Source organism: Pteropus medius, unplaced genomic scaffold (assembly GCF_902729225.1).
Source record: "Pteropus medius unplaced genomic scaffold, Ma_sr-lr_union100, whole genome shotgun sequence".
Classification (NCBI taxonomy): Eukaryota; Metazoa; Chordata; class Mammalia; order Chiroptera; family Pteropodidae; genus Pteropus; species Pteropus medius.
In genome coordinates, this window is record NW_024342474.1 from 501,969 (window position 1) to 525,834 (window position 23,866).

The following is a 23,866-nucleotide window of genomic DNA, read 5'->3' on the forward strand; positions in this document are numbered from 1 at the left end:
TCTTCCCTTATCTGGAGAGAAGGGTTGGCGCCTTGACTTGGAAGAGGGGGTGTCTTGCCAGGAAGGGGGTAGGGGTGGGGCTGTTTCAGAAATGACTAACCTTTCTAGTCTCTCTCTTCAGCCCAAAGACCCTGGAATTCTCAGGCTCCTCTGGGAGGTGCTGGCCTGTTTATCTCTGTTTATCCCCTTCCCTTTGTGGGGAGTGATAGGGAATGGGAGCCCTCAAAGTGGTCAGACTATGGTTGTATCTAGGAGGAGGGGTTGGGGCCTCACCAATCTCCCTCCCTCCATTCCCCACTTCTGCCTCCCATTAAGCTGCTACTGCCTCAGGGAAGGGTGGTTGGAACAGGTGGTATCTCCCCTCCACCCTCCCAACGGTCTTTTACTGTGAGCAAGAGGGAAGAGAGGGATGAGGCTTCAGGGTCAAGATTTCTCATAAATCCTATGGCCTCTGTACTTAACAGGTAAAGCAAACCCCCTAGACCGACATTCCTCCTGGATCTCAAGTCTAGGCTCTACCTAATGCCAGTGAGGATTGCCATGTTGGAAGGCTTTCTAATGAATAAAAATAAGTGGTAGGCTTAGAATGGGGGGATCTGTGGCTGTTTCTCTCCAGGCCTCTCTATATTTGCTGCTGAAAAATACTCTAGGCCTGAAAATGTGATGATGAGGGGGCTGGAGTGTGTTGGGATAGAGGAAGGGAGTGAGGAGGGAAGCCAGAGTTTAGGAAGGGGGTTGTGCAGGATAGGCAACCAGCTCCTTATCTTCCAGCTTTAAAGACAAAGCTCACATTGACCCACCACCACCACCACCACCAGAACTCCCCCTTCTAGTGAGGTCACTTGTCTGAGCCCAAAGCTTGAGGGTGGAGAGGGGGTGCTACTGAGGACAGGGTGTCTGGGGACAGGGTGGGGCAGCCCCCTCCTCTTAGATAGAATCGCCTCATTGTAGGCTGGACTGTGGCCCCAGGCACTGCCCCCTTCCCACCCTCAGTAAACACAATAGGGGCTGTGTGCTAGCCCCAAAGAGATATTTATTCCTGGACCTAGAGAGAGGCGGGTTGAGGGGTAGAGGAGTAAGTGCCCTGGTTGGAGGGAAAGAGGAGGGTAACCAAGTTGTATCTTTTTCTAACTTCTTTCTAGGGAGGGGTAAAAGCCCTACCTCCTCCTTGATTAGTCCCCAAGTATCTGAAAGAGGCACAAAGGAGGTCCTGGTGGAAAAAGAAAACCTTTTCACCTTCCTATTCAGGGGGATGGTGAGGGGATCCTGAGAAAAGAAAGTTCAGGCTCTCAGGCCACCATAGGCCTTTGTGTCTGTCTCTAGGGGTGAAGGCTGGAGGCAGCTGCCTTCTGATCCTGTTGAATGTCATTGGAAAAGGGCAACTAAGGGGGTGGTCTTGGGGGACGGGGCTGAAAACTTGTGTCCAGCCCTCTGCCTCTCTTACCTCCATTTTGAACAGTATGTCCTGGGACTCTGAATGGGCTGAGTGTGACTGGCGATGCCGAGAACCAATACCAGACACTGTACAAGCTCTACGAGAGGTGTGAGGTGGTGATGGGGAACCTCGAGATTGTGCTCACAGGACACAATGCTGACCTCTCTTTCCTGCAGGTTAGAGTGCCCAATCTCCTTTCTCAACCTGTTCTTCCTTATCCTCCCCATAGGCACCTCCTTGCCTTTCTCAGGGCTTTCCTAAGGCTCGATAGTCCCCAAGATCCAAACTTGTGTGTTTATGGAGACAGTGACTGGAATCTGGGGCCTGTGGTCTTGTTGCTGTAACCAGGGATACACAGGGGCTGGCCATGAGAAGAGGACAGAGACAAGGTGGTGTTCTGCACCAGGGGCTAATGTAGAGAGACACATGAGGAGTGAGAGGCACCTGGGGAAATGGGTAAGGGACTAGGCAAGGTCCTTCTTAGTATGAGGAGCTCTGAAATAGAAACGGTAGGAGACTAGAATTCCTCCATCATTTCTGCTGTGTTTACTTGCAGAAGGGACACAGTAGTGTGACACCAGCTTTCGCTCCTCCAAAATAGGAATTAGAATTAGAGAAGTTAGGGATTCCTTTATGCCTTAGAGAGCGAGAGGAGATTTCGACTTTCTTGCCCTGTAGTCTCTCTCACTAACACCAACTGCTTCATTACAGTGGATCCGAGAAGTGACCGGCTATGTCCTTGTGGCCATGAATGAGTTCTCTGTACTGCCTCTGCCCAACCTCCGAGTGGTACGGGGGACCCAGGTCTACGATGGGAAGTTTGCCATCTTTGTCATGTTGAACTATAACACCAACTCCAGCCATGCTCTCCGCCAGCTCCGCTTTACACAACTCACTGGTCAGTTCCTGATGACACCTTTGGTCTTGCTCCTCAGCAAGGAGGCAGTCGCCTCCTTGAGGATGACTTGAGACTGCTCACTTTTAAGTGCCCCTTTCAGAGTGCCCACCACTTTGACCACAGTGATCTAAAGATCCACTAGTTAAACAATAGAAGGCCCCAGTAGGGAGCTGATGCCCTCTGCCCCAGGGGGAGAGGAGGGTCCGTATGTCCTGGTGGGGCTGGAGTTGGAGCTGGATCTGTTACCCATTTCTCTAAGCATGATGTACCTTGATGTGCCTCTTTCCCCAGGAATGAGAATTCTACCTCCTCCTCCCTCAATTTCTCACAAGCTGGAGGAATACAGGGGTTAAATATCACCTGGCCACCTTCTACTGCTCCTTGTCCTAGTCATTTGGATAACAGGGCGCGGTTAGGGGGATGTTGAGTCAGGAATCTTCTCCTTTCCCTTCCCCTCCCCCACTTGCTAAACCGGATCTGGACAGGTGTCTGAAGAGGCTGGGGTTTCTTTTGGCCTGGCTCCTCCTCTTATCTCACAAGGCAAGCCTTCTCTGCAGTTTGGATTTAATTGGACATATCCATCTGTCCCATTTCCCCTGTTCCCAAGTCTCAAGGGGCCTTTTGACTCATGGGGAGGTTAGGGGAAAGGAGGCCTACTGTAGCCCTTAACCCTGTCTCTTATCTTCCCCTCCTCAGAGATTCTGTCCGGGGGTGTTTATATTGAGAAGAATGATAAACTTTGTCACATGGACACAATTGACTGGAGGGACATCGTGAGGGACCGAGATGCCGCGATAGTGGTGAAGGACAATGGCAGGAACTGTGAGTGATCATGATCAAGACTACTCCCCTGCTACCACCAAACCAGAGTGACTCCTTTCCCATCATCATGTATCCCTAATCTGAACCCACTTCTCCACTGAATAAGTACCTCAGGCCCTAGACTCAAGGAGCCTGCCAGGAAGGAGCAGGTCAGTCCCCTAGAATCCAAACCGCAGAAACAGTATGTCAAGAAAAGGGGCCAAAGACTGTATTGAGTGGAGAAGCCAGATCTTTGGACTCCACCTCCATTTCTCTTTCCTCAACAACTTCCCTTCTCCTTGGAACCTACCTACCCCTAACTGCAATCTGCTGCTGCCTGTCTGCTCACACACACATAATCCTACAGGGTTCAGCTTGCCAAGGAGGAACCAAGTTCCTGGGTTGGGTCTGGGGCTGAGCTTGGCATTTGCCCAGACCCTCCCCTTTAGCTGCCCTGTGGGTGGTGTGGAGGCGTGGTTCTACCCCTTGTTGATAGGCTCACTTGTTCCCAGCCCTGCTTTGAGAGGGCAAGGAGGGGCACTGCCCTGACTCTTTGCTTCCTGGGACTTGGGTGCCTTTGTGCTGATATCATTCCCTGTTGATTCAAGCAAGCTTTTCTTAGCCCTGATATTCTCTTGTGTTGCTTTTCTTCTCAACCAGGTCCCCTCTGTCATGAGGTCTGCAAGGGGCGATGCTGGGGTCCTGGGCCAGAAGACTGCCAGACATGTGGGTTTACTTGCCTCTAAAAACTTCAGACTCGTACACATTCATATCCCTGCCTATCCCATCCTGTGTCACCACTGGGGGGTAGGGATGAGCCTGACAGGCAAGAGGGTATGCAGTGACCTCAGTATGCAGAGTTCTAAGAACCCTGACAGCTATACTTTCTCTTCTTCCATAGTGACCAAGACCATCTGTGCTCCTCAGTGTAATGGTCATTGCTTTGGGCCCAACCCCAACCAGTGCTGCCATGATGAGTGTGCAGGGGGCTGCTCAGGCCCTCAGGACACAGACTGCTTTGTATGTACTGTTAGCACCATTTACCTGGGTTCTGAAATGGGGATGTGGGCTTTATGGAGGAAATAGGGGTACATACATAACATGAGTTTTATGAGTCTTCTATGTTTCTAGGCCTGCCGACTCTTCAATGACAGTGGAGCCTGTGTACGCCAGTGTCCACAGCCTCTTGTCTACAACAAGCTAACTTTCCAGCTGGAACCCAATCCTCATACCAAGTATCAGTATGGAGGAGTTTGTGTGGCAAGCTGTCCCCGTAAGTGTTTACCCTCAGTGGTTCAGAGAAACAGGAAAGGAAGAAACAATGATAGCAGAACTAGGATTTTAAACAAAATTTTAAGAGGCAAAAGAGATTAAGTTGGGTGGTAAGTAGAGGAAGTAGAGGGCAAATGGTTGATCATCAACCACCCCCAGCGAGTGACCCCTATGTCCTATCCCCACATATACTTCTCTATGATTTCCAGCAAGTGCTTGTAGTTCTACTTCTTGGAACAACAAAGAGCAAAGGGGCTTCCTAATCCATAGGATGGCACTTAAGGAACCTCGGGTGATGTATTGGAATCTCAGTGCAGAGCAGGAGGGAGCAAAGCTCAGTTGGTAGTTGGCAGTGTTCCTCTCTCATCTCTAAAGGTGCCTTCCTCTTTCCTAGATAACTTTGTGGTGGATCAAACGTCTTGTGTCAGGGCCTGTCCTCCTGACAAGATGGAAGTAGATAAAAATGGGCTCAAGATATGTGAACCTTGTGGGGGGCTGTGCCCCAAAGGTAAGAAGGAGATGGTAAGGAGTTGGCCTTAAGAAGAGACAGCCTTTCTCCTGAGACTACTCAGTCCCCTTCCAATCTGCAATGAGCTTCTTTTTTGTTTGTAGCCTGTGAAGGGACGGGCTCTGGGAGCCGCTTTCAGACTGTGGACTCTAGCAACATTGATGGATTTGTGAACTGCACCAAGATTCTGGGCAACCTGGACTTTCTCATCACTGGCCTCAATGGGTTAGAGATTCTGCTTTCCTTCCCTGATCCCCTACCCCATCCATCCCCTCACAATTCATTGGCTCAACCCTTCTTAAATGAAGCTGATTAGGAATCTAAATCATAAAATCTTAGAGGCCCCAAAGGACCTAACAGTGCTTAACTCAACCTCCCACTCAGAGACATCTCTAAGTAATCTGATACCATCTAGCTGAATGGCAAAGGACAGGGACATTGTGTCTTCCTTTAAGTTTTCTAAAAGTTCTTCCTTAAATTTAGATAAAAATCTGCCAGTTATTTCTAATTCTGTTCCTTAGAACAGAGCCACAAAGAGCAAAGGGTCTTTCTAATCCATAGGATAGTGCTTAAAGTGTGTGTGTAATATAAGGGCCACCTGTTTTTTTCTTTTTGACAGAATTTTAGCTCTTTGCTAAAGTTGCAAAAATGACATAAAGATTTCCCATACACTCTTTACGCAGATCCCCCAAATGTTAACATTATTCCACATGCTTTATTTTTTTTCTCTATACACATACTATACGAACTCTTGTTTTTCTGAACCACTGAGGGTAAACTTCTAGAAATGGTACCCCCTACTCCTTTTATATTTCAATATGCATTTCTTTAAAGCAAGAACATTTTCTTACATAACCATAGTATAATTGTTTGAATCAGGAAATTAGCATTGACACATAATGTTATCTAATCTACAGATCTTATTTAGATTTCACTAATAGTCTTATTAATGTCCCGGATCACACATTATATTCAATTGTTACATCTCTTCAGGCTCCTTTAATATGTAACAGTTCATGGCGTTAACATTATTGATGAGTACAGGTCAGAAAAGTGGTAGAATGTTCCTCAATTTGGGTACACATGATGTTTCCTCATACTTAGATTCAAGTTATGCATTTTTGATAGGAATACTACAGATGTATTCTCAGTGCATCATATCAAGAAGTCATACGATGTTGATTTCTTGTGTTACTGGTCACGATGTCTCTGGTCACTTGGTTAAGGTGGTATCTGCCAGGTTTTTCTATTGTAAAGTTAACTCTTCCCTTATGGTATTAATTAACAAGTATCTCGTTGGAAAATTTTGCCTGAATTACTTTATAATGAGAGTTGCCAAGTGATGATTTTCTAATTCCATTATTCTGCATTCATTTGTTGGCATTCTTGTTTTAGTAAGAGTCTTCTCTTTCTATCCATCCATTTGTTTATTTAATCCGTCTGGATACCTGTTTTATTCAATAGTTTATAATCTTTTACAATCATTTTGGTGTTCAGTTGTCCCTGATCTGGCTACTGGGGGCCCCTTCAAGCTGGCACCTGTTTTCTTTGGACTCGTACCCTTCATTCTTTGAACCTTTCCTTCCTTTTTTTGCATAAGATGCTGTAGGCTCATGTTATACTTTTTCTGCCCCAGCTATTTCTCCAAGAAACTCTGTTTCCTTTTAATAGAGAATGGTATTTAAAAACTAAGTTCTGAGGTTAGGCATGCCCGTTGCTACTGGGTTATACCTTTTCCTTGTTGACTGGTTTTACTGTTCTCTCCAGAGACCCCTGGCACAAGATCCCTGCCCTGGACCCTGAGAAGCTCAATGTCTTCCGGACAGTACGGGAGATTACAGGTGAGTGGAAGGAGGCGCTTCTCTTTCTGAGAATAGCTCAACTATTGGCACAAATTGCAGTACAGCCACCTGAGAAAATCAGGTCTCAAGCAACAGGGGAAGGACTAGGAGAACCTAAGAAAGAGGAAGGGGAGTAGCCTCCCTGTTTATATACTTCTTTTTAACCCCTCAGGTTACCTGAACATCCAGTCCTGGCCTCCCCACATGCATAACTTCAGTGTCTTTTCCAACCTGACAACCATCGGGGGCAGAAGCCTCTACAAGTGAGTAAGGGGTGTAGAGGTATTAGGATTTCCAGGTAAGGCATTCTTGAGTGAAATATAAGGCATTATCTCATACAGTAAACCCAAAGAATCTGAGAGTTTAATGGGGAAAAGGCAAAAGGAGGGGGAGTCCCTTTCAGTGGGTCCGACTAGCCCAGAGCAAACTGTTAAATGAAAATGAATCCACTGCATGGTCAATTTTCCCTTGGTAGTCTCCTCTCTCATCCTGTGTCTTTGTTCTCAGCCGGGGATTCTCACTGTTGATTATGAAGAACTTAAATATAACATCTCTGGGCCTCCGATCCTTAAAAGAAATTAGTGCTGGGCGTATCTACATAAGTGCCAATCGGCAGCTCTGCTACCACCATTCTCTGAACTGGACCAGGCTGCTTCGAGGGCCTTCAGAAGAGAGACTAGACATCAAGCATAATCGACCCCGCAGAGACTGCGGTGAGGGAAAGGGCCCACTGGGAGGAAATGAATATAAGGACTGTTCTGCTCTGGAAATGGGAGTAGGGATGGGGGATGGAGCCAAGGAGAGGGGGAAGTTAGGCTGGAAGCAGTAATGAGGAAGTGTTCAGGAGAGGGCTTGCTGGGAGACCTCAGACTCCTCCTGACCCTCCACTTCTTTTCCAGTGGCAGAGGGCAAAGTGTGTGACCCACTGTGCTCCTCCGGGGGATGCTGGGGCCCAGGCCCTGCTCAGTGCCTATCCTGTCGAAACTACAGCCGAGGAGGTGTCTGCGTGACCCACTGCAACTTTCTGAATGGGTACAGTGAGGCGGGAGACAGAGTCAAGAAGGAGTGGAGGGGTGGGGCCCTGGGATGGAGCTGTTCAGGTGGCACCTGAAAGCCTTTAGACAACTTTCTGCATATGCTTTGGTGGAAATGAGGGAGGAGACCCTGTGGTTTGGGCATCAGTGCATAAAGGTCAGGACTTGAAAGTGACCCCTCTCCCCTTTGCCCTCCACTGCAGGGAGCCTCGCGAGTTTGCCCATGATGATGAATGCTTCTCCTGCCACCCGGAATGCCAACCCATGGAGGGCACTGCCACATGCAATGGCTCGGTACAGTAGCAGCACCAGGCTCTCTAAGGGATAGATGATGGGGCAACACTGGAGAATCTGGGGAATAATAGGGAATGATATGGCCAAATCTCAAGGCCAGCACAGGGAGGCCAGATAATGCTAGGGTTTGTGGGTGGAGGATCCTGCATGGCTGGGTTGGTCTTTGCTCAGAGATATGGAATTGACCTTACAATCCCATTCTTCCTGACCCTTTTTTTCCTGCCACCTAGGGCTCTGATGCTTGTGCCCAGTGTGCCCATTTTCGAGATGGGCCCCACTGTGTGAGCAGCTGCCCCTATGGAGTTCTGGGTGCCAAGGGCCCCATCTACAAGTTTCCAGATGCTCAGAATGAATGTCGGCCCTGTCATGAGAACTGTACCCAGGGGTCAGTGATGGGATATTAAGAAGAAGGGACGGGGGTCAGGGGGAAAGAAGTGGATGAGGGGAGCAGAAAGAAGAAAGGAACTGTGATTTAAGAATCATTCCCAGCTGTGTAGTGATGGATTGGAGAAAGGGATACTCAATAACAAGAAAATTATGCCACAGTTTTGGGAACCTGGAATAACCTCAATTTAGGAAACTTTTATTCAAGAGAGGGACTCAGGGAGAGTTGATGAGCCAGAGATGGAGGCCATATCTTGGGATATGCTTGGGCTCCAGGATGGGATGTCATGGTAGAGTCTGAAACTATGTTGTAGCTGTTGGAACTGAGTCTCCCATGAGAGCTTCCCAATCTCCCATTTAAGGAGGTGACTTTCTTCTCTAGGTGTAAAGGACCAGACCTGCAAGACTGTTTAGGCCAGACACGGGCATTGATCAGGTATGTGGGCTTGGAGACTTAGGAAGTGAGGGTATTTGAGACAGAGACTAAGGAGAGGGCAGGTATCTGCTGAGAAGAGTTGAGTCTACTCACTCTGGTCTTCTATGTACAGTTCACTTATCACTGGACTTGGGGGGTACAAGAATCCAGACTTCTGGTCTTCCTAAAATTAACTCGCAGTAGCCTCAGGAGGTCCAGATTTAGATTAACTCCTTCGGTGCTCAAGGATATATGTAGATGTGAATGTTGACTTTTTGCACCCAGATCTGCACCGTACCTCTAGTATAGGAATAGATGACATTTGTAAGGGTGTTGTGGACCCAAGGTAATGCCGGGCTTCTCTATCCCTCAGCAAAACCCATCTGGCAATGGCTTTAGCAGTGGTAGTAGGATTGGTAGTGATTTTCGTGATCCTGGGCAGCAGTATTCTTTATTGGCGTGGGCGCCGGATTCAGAATAAGAGGGCTATGAGGCGCTACTTGGAACGGGGTGAGGTGAGTGTCTAGCTTACTCTTGAAAGGTACCCTATACTTCTTAAGAACCTTCTCCTTAGAGATTTGATCCCTTTCTTCCAGGAGAGGTAGTATGGTCTACTAGAAAGGACTCTGGCTAGAGAAATGGAAGACATGCATTCTCATCCTGATTTTGCCATTAATTTGCCACATGACTTTGAAGAAGTTAATATCCTTCTCTGTGCCTCTGTTATGCATGTATACAGAGAAAATAATCACACTCATCCTTACCAGGATGGCTGTAAGAGTGAAAGGGGTTAATGTATGTGAAAGTGCTTTGAAAAGCATAGAGAATTGTATAAAAGTACTCAAGGCGATAGTATTACCAACTTTCCATCCTTTCCCCTACCAGAGGGAAAACCAAATCCTCCTGATTTTTGATCTCATGAGCACAAACAACTTCTTCAGTCCTTAGGGTCTGTTATTCCGCAATATGCCTATAATATTTTATAAGACTAAAGACTATTCCTCTTTCTGCTTCTATCCCTCTGGGCTCTGCTGCTCTTGGCATCCACTTATGGTAAGGAGGTTGGAGTGAGACATGGGAATGGGCTTTCCTGAGAACCTCCTTCCCATCTGCTCCTCAGAGCATAGAGCCTCTGGATCCCAGTGAGAAGGCTAACAAAGTCTTGGCCAGGATCTTCAAGGAGACAGAGCTGAGGAAGCTTAAAGTGCTTGGTGCAGGCGTCTTTGGAACTGTGCACAAAGTGAGTGGCCCACGAGAAGTCTGGGGAGGCAGGGAAAGGATCTAGGCCAGAGGGGAGAAAGATTTAGGTAAAGGATTAGCCTGGGGAGAATGATCTTAGGCTGACTCCTGCTTAAAACTTCCCAGGGAGTGTGGATTCCTGAGGGTGAATCAATAAAGATTCCCGTCTGCATTAAAGTCATTGAGGACAAGAGTGGACGGCAAAGTTTTCAAGCTGTGACGGATGTAAGTGAAGGAAGGGTATTCCGTATGCCACTAGAGAGAGGTCAGTGGTACATACGATTATGCAGAAGCATGGTCCTGTGTTAGCAGGTACTATGTTAGTCATACTTATGTAGTTGAATGTTGGGGAAGCCCTGGTCTGGGTGTATGCGAACCTCTTTGTTCCTTGGATAACCCCTGTTGTGTCTCTTAGCATATGCTGGCCATTGGCAGCCTAGACCATGCCCACATTGTACGGCTGCTAGGACTGTGCCCAGGGTCATCTCTGCAGCTCGTCACTCAATACTTGCCTCTGGGTTCCTTGCTGGATCATGTGAGACAACACCGGGGGGCACTGGGGCCACAGTTGCTGCTCAATTGGGGAGTACAAATTGCCAAGGTGAGAGGAGCCTGGAGTTCTATGATGGAATTGCGTGGCAGGGTACCGGCAGGGAGGGGACAGGGAGGTTGAAGTGTTCTGAATGGTGCCCTTAGGGTTTTGGGTGGTTCTGGATCTCAGGGACAGATTCCCCCAAACTTGAGAATACTTTCTTCCGATATAGGGTATGTACTACCTTGAGGAGCATGGTATGGTGCATAGGAACCTAGCTGCCCGAAATGTGCTACTTAAGTCACCCAGTCAGGTTCAGGTGGCAGATTTTGGGGTGGCTGACCTGCTGCCCCCTGATGATAAACAGCTACTACACAGTGAGGCCAAGGTAAGGTGACACAAAAGGTTGATAAGGAGGTGGAGGTGGGGGTGGAGCGAAGCATGGGGATAAAGGAACAGTCAGTGGTTTCTTTCAGAGGCAAGCAGACGCAGCATGGTAAGTTCAAGGAGAGGAACCTGGAGATGCCAGAAATATAAGTTCAGAAAGCAATAAAGAAAAGAATGCAGAGAACTTGGGGCTTTAGAAATGCTAAGAAAATTTGTGAAAATAACTGGTGACACCTTTGTCTTTGAATCCTCCAGACTCCAATTAAGTGGATGGCCCTCGAGAGTATCCACTTTGGGAAATACACACACCAGAGTGACGTCTGGAGCTATGGTCAGTCCATCTGAATGCCCTCTATACTATTACTGGCCCAGTTGCCTTTTGAGACTCCATTTTAGAATCTCTAAGCTCTTCAGATAGTTGTGTCAGATCAGGTTCTGCCATCCCTTCATCTTCATGCCCATTTCTGTTATTTTGCCATCAACTAGTCATGTATTCTGTACCAGGTGTGACTGTCTGGGAGCTGATGACCTTTGGGGCAGAGCCCTATGCAGGGCTGCGATTGGCTGAAGTACCAGATCTGCTAGAGAAGGGGGAGCGGTTGGCACAGCCCCAGATCTGTACCATTGATGTCTACATGGTCATGGTCAAGTGTGAGTTACCTGCTGATGCCAGCTATTTTCTGCCTTCCCTACTTCACTCCCCTCTTATGACTCTACTTCCTACATCTTACCCCCAGGTTGGATGATTGACGAGAACATTCGCCCGACCTTTAAAGAACTAGCCAATGAGTTTACCAGGATGGCCCGAGACCCACCACGGTATCTAGTCATAAAGGTGAGTAGGGTCTAGGAAGTGTCGAGATTTAGAGCAAAGGGGACTTGGCTGGAACCAGGATCTACCTTAACAGTCATCTACCCCTATAGAGAGAGAGTGGGCCTGGAATTCCCCCTGGGGCAGAGCCCCCTGCTCTGACAAACAAGGAACTGGAGGAAGTAGAGCTAGAGCCTGAACTAGACCTGGACCTGGACTTGGAGGCAGAGGAGGACAACTTGGTGACAACACTAGGCTCTGCCCTCAGTCTGCCACTTGGAACACTTAATCGGCCACGTGGGGTAAGGCACTTTCCAATTACTCGAGACTTTCTGCATCTTGAATGCTCTGCACACCAGCGCCCTCATGAACCCTACAGATACCCCGATTAACTACTCAGAGGCCCCCATAAGATTTTTCCCTTTGTCTAAATCTTTTTTCATTTTAGAGCCAGAGCTTTTTAAGTCCATCATCTGGATATATGCCTATGAACCAGAATAATCTTGGGGAGGCTTGCCAGGTAAGGTCTGTCTCTTTTAAGGGGCTGCTGAGAGGCAGAGTGGCAGAATGTTTTAGGATCAGTAAGGCTAGTAGTGTGGGACATTTTAGAAGCCTTGGAAGTTTAATCAGTGTCCTACAAAATAGAAGGCATTGAACAACCTAGTCTTTCGCCATCCCTGTCTAAAACTCCGTGTATTATTTTTCTTCCTTAGGAGTCTGCAGTTTGCGGAGGCAGTGAACTATGCCCCCGTCCAGCCTCTCTGCACCCATTGCCACGGGGACGCCTGGTATCAGAGTCATCGGAGGGCCATGTGACAGGCTCTGAGGCTGAGCTCCAGGAAAAAGTGTCACTGTGTAGAAGCCGGAGCCGGAGCCCACGGCCACGTGGAGACAGTGCCTACCATTCCCAGCGCCACAGCTTGCTTACTCCTGTCACTCCAGTCTCCTCACCAGGGTTAGAGGAAGAGGATGTTAATGGTTATGTCATGCCAGATGCACATCTCAAAGGTGCCTGACCCCTCACTCCTCACTGCCTGACTCCCTTGCTGCCTGACTCCCCCCACTCTCCACTGCCTGTTACTGTTTTCCACATAGCTAGCCTCTCTTCTCAATCCCCAGGTACTCCCTCCTCCCGGGAAGGCACTCTTTCTTCCGTGGGTCTCAATTCTGTCCTGGGTACCGAAGAAGACGACGAAGATGAGGAGTACGAATACATGAACCGGAGGAGAAGGCACACTCCACCTCGTCCCCCTAGACCCGGTTCCCTCGAGGAGCTGGGTTATGAGTACATGGATGTGGGATCAGACCTCAGTGCTTCCCTGGGCAGCACACAGAGTTGCCCACTCCACCCTGTGCCCATCATGCCCACTGCTGGCACAACTCCAGACGAGGACTATGAATATATGAATAAGCGACGTGGTGGTGGAGGTCCTGGGGGAGATTATGCAGCCATGGGGGCCTGCCCAGCAGCTGAGCAAGGGTATGAAGAAATGAGAGCTTTCCAAGGGCCTGGACACCATGCCCCCCATGTCCATTATGCCCGCCTCAAAACTCTACGTAGTTTAGAAGCCACTGACTCTGCCTTTGATAACCCCGATTACTGGCACAGCAGGCTTTTCCCCAAGGCCAATGCCCAGAGAACATAACCCCTGCTCCTTGAGGTACTCAGGGAGTGGTTGATGGCAGCTAGTGCCTCTAGAGGGTACCTCTCTTCTCCCTAGTCCCTCTCTCTCAGAGGTCTCAGCCCCATTTTCCGCTTAGTTCTAGACAATTCCATTCAACCTTTGGAGGCTTTTAAACACTCTAACACAAAATTCTTGTGGTATGTAGCCAGCAGTGCACTTTCTTCTCTTTCCCAATCCCTGGAAAGTAGAAGGTTTTCCCTATTTTGTGTGCTCTCTCAATCCCATTCCTCTGCTTTCTCAGGGGAATTCCCTGGAGATATGAAGGATTACTCCTTTATCATATCCCTTTCTCTCAGACTCTAACTTGTTGAGATTAGGCTTTAAAGTGTGCCTTTGTTTCCTATTAGACTCCTAAGGAAAAGAAAAGGGGCAAAACCTGGCAGGGGAAAGTAAAATTTTGGCTTATGACTCTTAATCCCCTGGAAAGAATGGGAAGCTTAAAATCTTGTGAAGAGGTTAGGAGTAGATGTTAATGATTACTATTAATTGAGCAATTTACTTTGTGCCAGGCATCCTGCTAAACCTTACCAACATCATCTCACTAATCCTTATACCAATTCTGTGAGCGAGGTATTAATCCATTTTACAAAGAAACTGAGCCTTAAAGACATTAAGTACATTAAGTGGCAAGTCCAGGATTCAAAATCTTCCAATACATGTGCTCTTACTGTAAGGTTATCAGGGAAAACTGATACGTCAGAGCCCTTGTAAGGGGCATTGGTCTTGTTTTTGCACTGAATCAAGTCTAACCCCAACGACCACAGCCTCCTACACCCAGACTTCTCATCTCAGGAAGTGGAGGGGAGGGGTGGTCAGAAGGAAAAATAACCCAACATCTTTGTGTAAACCATAATCTACATGTGTTGTAAATGATCTCTACTTCTTTCCCAAAGGACAGTTTTACGAGGGTCTCAAGAGCCACTTTTAGGAGCTGTTCTCATCTAGTAATGAGAAGCTTCCAGCTGAGATAGAAAGAGGGACCCATCTTCAGACCTCTGTCCCATTGGGGTATCTTTTCTATCACTGAAGTTTTTTGTTTTGTTTTTATACGTGACTGAATAAAAATGCCAAAGTTTTTCAGCTTTTTGTCTGTCAAATGAAAACCTTAAGTGTGTGAGATAGACCGCCCCTTTTCTGTGCTATTCAGCAGAGGATAGTCACTTTTCCTCTCTCCTACTTTGTCTTTGAACAGTCCTACTCTGTCCCATACAGCTTTCTCAAGCCCTACTTTGTATTCCCTAAGAGATTCATAGCGCAGTCCCTTTCATTAGTTCTCTACAAGGCGACCAACAAAGTTTGGGGAAGTTAGAAAAAGACCTATAGATGTGCTCCCTCAAGAGGTGGAATACTGAAACTCCCATGTGTTTGAGAACTCATTCTCTTTAAAAACGTCTCCGTGAACACTTGGCTTAGGTGCTATCAAAGCCTGTTGGAACAGTAGTGCCATCTTCAGTGGGAGGCCGGCCTCTAGGTTGGGAGGCTGTAAAATAAATGCATAATCCCTTAAGAGTTTGCCGGCCCAGTTAGTCCCTGCTCCTTAGTCTTCCACACCCGTTCTGCCCCTCCCGGTTCTCCCAGCATCGGAGGACGATTGGACCGGCTGAGCCGGTCCCGCCAGCCGCTCCAGGGATCCGGGGAAGGGCGCACCCAGCCTCCCCGCCTTTAATGTAGTCACCCCCCTCCCCTCCCCGCCAATCGCCTCGGATCCACCCTGCCCCGACGCCTCCAAATCCAGTTCCCTGGCCGTAGCTCCGCCCCCTTCCATTAAAGGTTCCAGCTCAAGGCTCTGGTGGGTACGGTTTTTCCTGTAGAGACCACGCTTCTTAAGCTCTCTCCAACGGCTCCGCCTTCCCGCCGGAGCCTGACCCTTCCCAGCGTGCCCGGCGATTCCAGCGTGCGAGTCTCTCGGAGGGCAAGGCCCCCGGGCCTGGCTTAGGGGCGCGAAAGGCAGGCTGGGAGTTGCAGTTCACGAGTCCATGAGAGCGGCTGGAGGTCGACAGAGGAGAGGACTCAGTGTCCCAGCGTGCCCTGCGCCTCAGCCCGCGCGCTCGCAGCTTCTCGCTCTCGACCGCCCGCTCGCTCTCTTGCTTGCTCGCGCTTTTGCTCGCGCTCTCCTCGCAGATCGAAGGGGCTCTGGCCACAACCTGTGACTGGGAAGGGAGACAGAGGCGGCGGCTCAGGGGAACGGGGCTGCAGTAGTGGTGGTGGCGGGAAGATGTCGGGCGAGGACGAGCAGCAGGAGCAAACTATCGCCGAGGACCTGGTCGTGACCAAGTATAAGATGGGGGGCGACATCGCCAACCGTGAGTGCGGCCTCAGCAGTCCGAGGTTCTAGGCTGAGAGGGAGAGGCAAGCGGGACGGTACTGGGCTGGCCCTGGAGGGGCTGGAGCGGTGGGTCATGCGGAATGAGCTACTGAGGGCCCCGCGCTGGTCCTCTGGTGTGTGGCGTGGTGGGAAGAGTCCGTGTCGCTCCTGGGACCTGAGCGTCCAGGCCTGGGTTGGAGTCTGGAGGTGCGGGCCGGCGACGGGGAAGAGCTCAGAGCAGAATCCCTGGCCGGCGCTAACCCTAGGCGGTTGGTAAGGAGGCAAGGCGCATCTCCTGCGGGTTTTCGCCTCCTTTAATTCTGGCAGCGGCGAGGCCAGCTTGAAAAGGAAGCACCCAGATGTTTGCGACGGAAGCGCCCCTCTATTTTGTTGAGGCTACCCTGGAGTCAGGAGCCGAGCCGGCACGTGTTACTGGGTCCCTGTGCGGATCGTCAGCTGCCTTCCTCTGCTACGAACCCTGACACCAGCTTTCCTACCACGTGCTTTGCTGAAGTCTTTCGTTCTTCAACTCTTTCTCTGGTGGGGGCTCCCTTCTACTCTTGGCCAGCTCAGTGACCGTTGACGGGCACCCCTGGAGCTCCTCACACCCTCTTGGAGATATATCCATGTTTTCGTGAAGTTCTTCATTACTACCTTCAATCTGTGCAGATAGTCTTAGTTTTCAGATTTGATCTCAGCAGTTTGACAACTCTAGGAGTGTTTTTGAGGTCCTCACCCCAACTAGGCAAACTTGTGAATAGTACTGGAACGGGCGTGGGGATTGATGTTAGGATCTCAGAAGTCATCCTTATTAGGACCGCCCTGACTTTCTCAGCAGCTGCCTGCTACTCTAGGCAGATGTCTCACTTTCAGTACTCTTCTATTTCTAATTCAAAACCCAGTCAGGAGGACAGAAAGTGCTTGTGTTTGGGCTTTAAATGGCTTTGACCGGTAGAGAGGTATTTAGGATGTCTCTGGTCCTATGGCTGAAAACCTGAGTTTCAGGCTTCCCAAGAGTCACTAAAACTTAGATCACAGAAATCAAATCTGAAGTTCAGGATGGGCCATGGAGATGCTTTATAACATAATGGACATTTAGTTAGTGGCACCAGTTTTGGTATATTTTTATATTTGATATTAGTGGTTTGAATCAAATTTTTTTTTCCTCTTGCAATTTGTAATTTCTGAGGTACTTGTGATTACAGATACCACCTTGAAACTCTTTTGGGTCACGTAACTCTTTGTTATCTGCTAAAAGCTATAAACCATGAGCCTGCTGGAGCCCAGGGACCTTAGATTAAGTCTCTTTGGCTTCTACAATTGTGAAGAAGTAAGTCTACGTAAATTGAATTAGTAACAGCTAATTGGAGTGTCTGAGAAGGGAGAAGGTAGCATTTCATCACTCATCAACTTCGAGTCAGCAATTCTGTGTCTACCTTCCTGTTGTCCCCGACGCCTATAACTATCTTTTAGTCTGCGTGTATGTGGAATACCTTGGTGAGGACCCTCTTAAAGTTCATAATTCTATCCTGTCATACCACAGGTGTCATTTTTGGGAAGTCTCCCTTGTCTGGGGAGACAGATTGTGTATACCCAGTTGTAACATTGTATAAGCAAGGAAGAGAGTGTTGACTTCTTTAAAAAAGAAAGGCAGAAATTTAGAGATTATAGGTAGGTACATTCTAAGAGGCAAATCTTGCTCCTTTTAGCATTAAGGCAGTGGCACTAGGGAATATTAGAAACCCTGGGTACAGCTTCTAGGAATTGCTTGGATTGTAACTTAGACATCACATACAGGATTAACGGTGAGATTCCATCCCCAGGGGTACTTCGGTCTTTGGTGGAAGCATCCTGCTCGGGTGTGTCAGTACTGAGCCTCTGTGAGAAAGGTGATGCCATGATTATGGAAGAGACGGGGAAAATTTTCAAGAAAGAAAAAGAAATGAAGAAAGGTAAAAAATCAATTCCACACTAATTTCCCAGGATTGGCCCTTATTCAGTCCTGTTTGTCATAATGATGCAACCCTCACCCTACCTCTGGTTGAGATATTTGGAAATTTGTAATGGCAAGTTGGTTAAAAGTAGTTTCCTACTCAGTCCAAACTGACTGATCTGAGGCAAGACCCTGAAGAAAATGGATCCATTTTTCTGAGGGGCAACAGGGCTCCAAGAGAGAGAGCAAGGCAGTAAGGCCGATGATTCTCTTTACAGGTATTGCCTTTCCCACCAGCATTTCAGTAAATAACTGTGTATGTCACTTCTCCCCTTTGAAGAGCGACCAGGACTATATTCTCAAGGAAGGTGACTTGGTAAAAATGTAAGCTTAAACCATTTTAGAGTACTTGTCTTTTTCCTAAGCATTTCAATAGTCTCAGTTGCTAATGCTAATGTTCTCTGCTCTTGCTTTTCAGTGACCTTGGGGTCCATGTGGATGGCTTCATTGCTAATGTGGCCCACACTTTTGTGGTTGATGTAGCTCAGGTAGGTGACCTGCTTTGAACTCTGTTCAGCCTGTGGGGGATGGAGGAGGGTGCACTGCTTCTTGCTTCTTATCCCTACCCCCTACCACCATGTAAGTTTTGAGAGAGTCTCTAGAGAAATAAAAGGAAAATGCGTGTTTTCTCTCCTGCTCATTGGCTAGCTTTTCATAATGGGCACAACGATATTAACTGAATAATCAACCAAGTTAGAGTTTTCCAGGAAGGCACTGATTGCATATCCTTATCTACAGGGGACCCAAGTAACAGGGAGGAAAGCAGATGTCATTAAGGCAGCTCACCTTTGTGCTGAAGCTGCCCTACGCCTGGTCAAACCTGGAAACCAGGTAAGTTGTTTAGTCTAAGTCCAAATCATGATAGAGCCAGAATTGCACTAGGCATCTGCAGCAATTCTGTATTGAACTGCCAACTTCTCTCACAGGCCACCTATAAAGCAAACAGCTGTTTAGAATTAGCTACCTCTTCTGATGGGATATCTATAAAAGAAGAGGCAGAAACTAAAGAGCTTAATACTAAACAGCAGTTAACCTCGAATGCCTGCCATAGACAGTTCCATGCTAGGTGTGTAGGGATACATGGAGCCTACAGAGATCCTTCCTTTATTGTATTTTGGATGTGTGTCTTTCCCCCAAAATACTTTGAAGTAGATGGCTTACAACAAAACACATACATTTTAAAACTCAATTTTAAAAAGTTATAAGATAATAATAGTATCAGTAAACTGGTGGTAAAGAGAGGCCAAAAGTTCTATACCTTGCAAGACAATATTGGGAAGCCCAGGGATCGTAAACTTTTCATGAATTAATACAATTTAGAGTATTAGACTATCAGTAGAGACATTTCTCTAACACAAATTTTCAGAGACCTGTTCAGTCCTAAAAGTATTGTCTTTTGCTGCTTTTCTGTGCTCTCTTCTTCACACTTTTAATCAATTTATACTTTATCCCCATTATACTTAATTGCATCATTTTCACTTAAACCTCTTAGTTTTCTTTTTTTCCCCATGTGCCAAGAGCCTCACATTTATTTTATTTGTTTTAAACCTTTTTTCAATTACAATTGACATTCAGTATTTTATACTAGTTTCAGGTATACTGAAAGCATGGTGGTTAGACTTTTATGATTTATGAAGTAATCCCCCTGAATATCTAGTACCCACTCGGCACTATACATAGTTATTACAATGTTATAACTATATTCCCTATGCTGTACTTTACATCCCTGTGAAGTTTTCTTTAATGATACCTACTTCATAGAGCTGTTATAAGCACTTTGAACAGTGCCTGGCACATAGTAAACACCTGTGTTAACTATTTGCATGTTGATTATATTGTATACCTTCATTGGAAGGTAGTGTTGTCTGTTGGCTACTGAATAGCTGTGATATCAGACTTGCTGGGTTCTTAGACCTATTACTATTTAAAAATAACTGAGTTCAAATTTCTTCATCTGTAAAATGAGAAAAGTAAAATTATGCCTTATTCTTACAGGGTTGTTGTGATGATTGAGATGATATATGTAAAGTGATTATCATAGTACCTAGCACATAGTTTAGTAATATTAGCTGTGATTAGTTGTTCACTTTTTGTCTAAGAACTAGATTTGGTGAGGATCAGATCATGTTTGAGAGAGGTAAGGGGAAAATGAGTTTGCTGTACCTTACCAGGTTAGAATGCCTGATATAATGGAATAAACACCGAACTTACTGTCATAAAACAGTTTATACTAGGTTTTTTCAGTTAATTGGTTTAACCTTTGGCATATTTAACCTTTCTGAGGCTTAGTTTCCTCATCTTCTAGACTAATATAGATCTGCCCTATTTACCTTCCATAATTGTCTAATTAAACCGTGTTTGTGAAAGTTTATAAAAGGATATGCAAATGTCAGGTATGTTTAAGTTATAGGGATGATAGGGCTGTGACATTAATAATCAATGAAAATTATACTTGATGGAAGATATTAGAGCTCTCAGTTCTTTTATGCTTCTTATTCTCATGGTAGAGAACTTATTAGCCCCTAGTATCTCACCTTTTATTTGATCTTGTACTTTTAGAACACACAAGTGACAGAAGCCTGGAACAAAGTTGCCCACTCATTTAATTGCACACCAATAGAAGGTGAGACCTCAGATACCAGGGTTGAGGGTCTTAAGTATGAATAATTTAGCAGAATTAAGGATTTTACTCCTTTGAGGATCATTCCTGGCTCTAGAACAGTCTAAGCCAAAAATATTAGTGCCCTGGGTTTCCATAGCCAGGCACTTTTTTTCCTCTTATTGCCTTCCCCATCAAACTACATAAGTGGGTGGATTTGGAAACCTTTTGAGATTCTAGATGTCTGGTACCATAGGCTGTGTCCTGTGTACAGGTATGCTATCACACCAATTGAAGCAGCATGTCATCGATGGAGAAAAAACCATTATCCAGAATCCCACAGACCAGCAGAAGTAGGTGTCAATTCTACTCTTGTTTTCCACCATTCCAGACTAGTCATGAATTTTATCTTCCATATTCCCAGCCTAATCCTATCTACCTTCTATTCTGAACTCCAGGAAATACTTTTTGCTCTTTATGGTTCCCTTTCTATTCTTTTTAGGAAGGACCATGAGAAAGCTGAGTTTGAGGTACACGAAGTATATGCTGTGGATATTCTCGTCAGCTCAGGAGAGGGCAAGGTGAGGAGAGTGTACCAGAACTAGCAAAGAAGGGAGACTGAGGGTGTGTTCCAGGAGCATCTAAACAAAATGTGACCTAACTTACTCTTTTAGGCCAAGGATGCAGGACAGAGAACCACCATTTACAAACGAGATCCTTCTAAACAATATGGCCTAAAAATGAAAACTTCACGTGCCTTCTTCAGTGAGGTTGAAAGGCGTTTTGATGCCATGCCGTTTACTTTAAGGTATACTGCACTTAGCAAGGACAAAACTTAGAATCACTCTGATTCATAGACCACACACCCAGGAAAACTCTTCCCTCCTCCACCCTTCCTTCCCTCTCCTCTCCTGCCCCAACTTGTAGTCGTAGCCTGCATTCATGCGCTGTCTTATTCTCCCCATCCTAAAAGCAATCCTAAGCATGATTTCTGCCTGAGGGTAGGAGCTGTTTAAAAACATGAGTGAAAATTTAAAAAGAAAAAAAAAATAGAAAACACGAACCAAATGGTAAAACTTGATAGGGAGTTTAAGGATACCTTAATTTGTCTTTCCCTATCCAGAGCATTTGAAGATGAGAAGAAGGCCCGGATGGGTGTGGTAGAGTGCGCCAAACATGAACTGCTGCAACCATTTAATGTTCTCTATGAGAAGGAGGGTGAGTTCTAAAAAGTTTGACTGTAGAGTACTTGGTTATATGGTCCCCTCCTTCCTCCCTATAGCTTACAGAAGAGTATGGCAGGGGAACATTTTATCAAATCATTTCTCTCCCATAGGTGAATTTGTTGCCCAGTTTAAATTTACAGTTCTGCTCATGCCCAATGGCCCCATGCGGATAACCAGCGGTCCCTTCGAGCCTGACCTTTACAAGTCCGAGATGGAGGTCCAGGATGCAGAGCTAAAGGTGAGCATGAGATGGAAAGTGGTGAGCATGTGGCACCTGTCCTGGGAGTGAGGACTAAATGTCAGCAAAGTCCTGAAAAGAAGTATAATATTGAGAGTAAGACTTCTCCACATTCCTCAAAATTTGTTTTTCTTCTTCCTCCTATTTTCCAGGCCCTCCTTCAGAGTTCTGCAAGTCGGAAAACTCAGAAAAAGAAAAAAAAGAAGGTCTGTTATGATCATCCTTCCTTTGGCAGGGTGAACCTGATCTTTCTTTATTCCACTTTTCTGGGTCGTGGCGGGGTACAGATTTCTGTATGTCCTTATTTTCCCCCTTCTCAGCTCTGACGTAGAGAATTAGGATATATTTGTCCTTGGTCCCCCAGATACTGCTCCAAGGTATTGGAAACTGACAAGTCTTCTCCCTCTTTCTATGAGTATAGGCCTCCAAGACTGCAGAGAATGCCACCAGTGGCGAAACATTAGAAGAGAATGAAGCTGGGGACTGAGGTGGGTCCCATCTCCCCAGCTTGCCGCTCCTGCCTCATCCCCTTCCCACCACACCCCAGGCTCTGTGAAGTGCAGTTCGTCTTCTCCACCCAGGACCACCAGCAGAGTGGGGGTCTCCCTGCCCCATCCCAGGCCCCCAACCCAACCCCCTTCCAACAACAACAAGCTCCAACTGACTCTGGTCTTGGGAGGCCAGGCTTCCCAGCTACCGAAGACTACTTTAAATAGAAAAGAAATTGAATAATAAAATCAGGAGTCAAAAATCCGTCGTCTTCAAGCCCCTCTTTCTAGCCTTTTTTCTACCACTCTGCTTGGTCAAGGTTTATGGCCCTACAACAACAGGGAGGATGCTAAAGTAGCCACCACCACTAAAAATTCACCTGGAATTTTTTATCCACTTCAATGTCAGCATTTTCCCATCTGTTGGGGCTTGTTCCTCACTTTTCCTACTCTCTCCAGGTATTCTATCTGGCCTCAAAATAGAGAGGAGCTGTTCTTCAGATTATTTTTATTCATATGTAGCAGATTCCTTTTCTGATCCAGGCTGGTCTGGTCAGGCCACTCCCATTTTTAGGAGCTGAAGCCTGTACTTAAGGGATTTCCATCTATGAAATGGATCCTCATTTATAAATCTTTTTAGCCATTTTTGTTCTGCAGGACTCCCCCCCACCCCACCCCACCAAAAACAAAAACAAAAACAAACCTGTAAAAAGGAGGAGTTTATTTCAACCTTGTCCATTTCTTTGGAGTCAGTGGAGTATTCCCTTGCTCCATTTTAGAAATCTGAGCTGGAAGCTCAACTGTGGTTTTGTTCTCTGTTTGAAATATTTTGATCCCCTCCCTTGAAAGAAAGACCAGGAACCAGAGGAGCAAACTGATTGGAAGACAACTGGCTTTCTGAAGCTGTGGACTTGAATGGATTGCTAGGGCTTTGTGGAGAGAAAGGTGATGAATTTCGGCACCTCTGGCATGCAGTCCCAGGGAACTAGGGCTCCTGCTAACTTATGAGGTTTTTAAACACATTGAAAATGACATGGCGTTAAAATAAATTTGGATTTACTCAGTCCTGTGCCTTTGCTGCTCTTATTTGATGGAAGTGGGAAAGTGTCTGATGAAGTGATGACTGAACTGTTTTTCTGTGTTGCCATATTCTACCTTTTTAAAACAAGGAATTCTTTCCCAACCCAAAGACGTAAATAAGTCCTAGATTCTCTGAATTTAGATAGAGTAAATTTTCTGAGAGTTTAATTTTTCTAAAGTAAAAACCTTGCTGCTGATACTTTGTTCAGGACTAGCACATTTAATGTGCACTGCAAAAAGTAAAACTATACAAGTGTTTGTCCTGATTTAGGAAGCCAAGAAGAATGCCTTTAGTGTTACGCAATTTTTCAGTACCAGCCTGAGATGAATATTAGATTTGAATGTCTTACATGTGAAGCATGCTGATCTAGTGATACTACAGTGAACAAAAACAGGGCTTT

The 23,866-nt window shown here is 46.5% G+C and overlaps 2 protein-coding genes across 2 annotated transcripts in view; both read left to right on the top strand.

Annotated features, from left to right (window-relative positions):
* ERBB3 (erb-b2 receptor tyrosine kinase 3) overlaps positions 1-14,615 on the top strand; it is a 16,884-nt gene extending 2,269 nt beyond the window's left edge. Inside the window, exons 2-28 of the mRNA XM_039865643.1 lie at positions 1,460-1,611; positions 2,147-2,333; positions 3,030-3,155; positions 3,795-3,860; positions 4,036-4,154; positions 4,266-4,407; positions 4,801-4,914; positions 5,019-5,139; positions 6,682-6,755; positions 6,928-7,018; positions 7,263-7,468; positions 7,655-7,787; positions 7,993-8,083; positions 8,314-8,468; positions 8,850-8,903; positions 9,256-9,397; positions 10,003-10,122; positions 10,248-10,346; positions 10,537-10,722; positions 10,886-11,041; positions 11,296-11,371; positions 11,545-11,691; positions 11,778-11,875; positions 11,965-12,153; positions 12,300-12,371; positions 12,565-12,859; positions 12,971-14,615. Coding sequence (XP_039721577.1) covers positions 1,460-1,611; positions 2,147-2,333; positions 3,030-3,155; positions 3,795-3,860; positions 4,036-4,154; positions 4,266-4,407; positions 4,801-4,914; positions 5,019-5,139; positions 6,682-6,755; positions 6,928-7,018; positions 7,263-7,468; positions 7,655-7,787; positions 7,993-8,083; positions 8,314-8,468; positions 8,850-8,903; positions 9,256-9,397; positions 10,003-10,122; positions 10,248-10,346; positions 10,537-10,722; positions 10,886-11,041; positions 11,296-11,371; positions 11,545-11,691; positions 11,778-11,875; positions 11,965-12,153; positions 12,300-12,371; positions 12,565-12,859; positions 12,971-13,497 — 3,938 coding nt within the window. The 3' untranslated portion in view covers positions 13,498-14,615. The remainder of the gene's footprint in view (positions 1-1,459; positions 1,612-2,146; positions 2,334-3,029; positions 3,156-3,794; positions 3,861-4,035; positions 4,155-4,265; positions 4,408-4,800; positions 4,915-5,018; positions 5,140-6,681; positions 6,756-6,927; positions 7,019-7,262; positions 7,469-7,654; positions 7,788-7,992; positions 8,084-8,313; positions 8,469-8,849; positions 8,904-9,255; positions 9,398-10,002; positions 10,123-10,247; positions 10,347-10,536; positions 10,723-10,885; positions 11,042-11,295; positions 11,372-11,544; positions 11,692-11,777; positions 11,876-11,964; positions 12,154-12,299; positions 12,372-12,564; positions 12,860-12,970) is intronic.
* Positions 14,616-15,550: 935 nt separating this feature from the next.
* PA2G4 (proliferation-associated 2G4) lies at positions 15,551-23,448 on the top strand. The gene is made up of 13 exons (XM_039865647.1): positions 15,551-15,839; positions 17,665-17,793; positions 18,053-18,158; positions 18,253-18,322; positions 18,573-18,665; positions 20,394-20,457; positions 20,708-20,786; positions 20,936-21,014; positions 21,108-21,241; positions 21,557-21,651; positions 21,770-21,897; positions 22,050-22,103; positions 22,319-23,448. Exons 1-13 carry the CDS (start codon positions 15,752-15,754, stop codon positions 22,382-22,384), a joined length of 1,185 nt encoding a protein of 394 aa, XP_039721581.1. The 5' UTR covers positions 15,551-15,751; the 3' UTR covers positions 22,385-23,448.
* Positions 23,449-23,866: the final 418 nt, after the last annotated feature.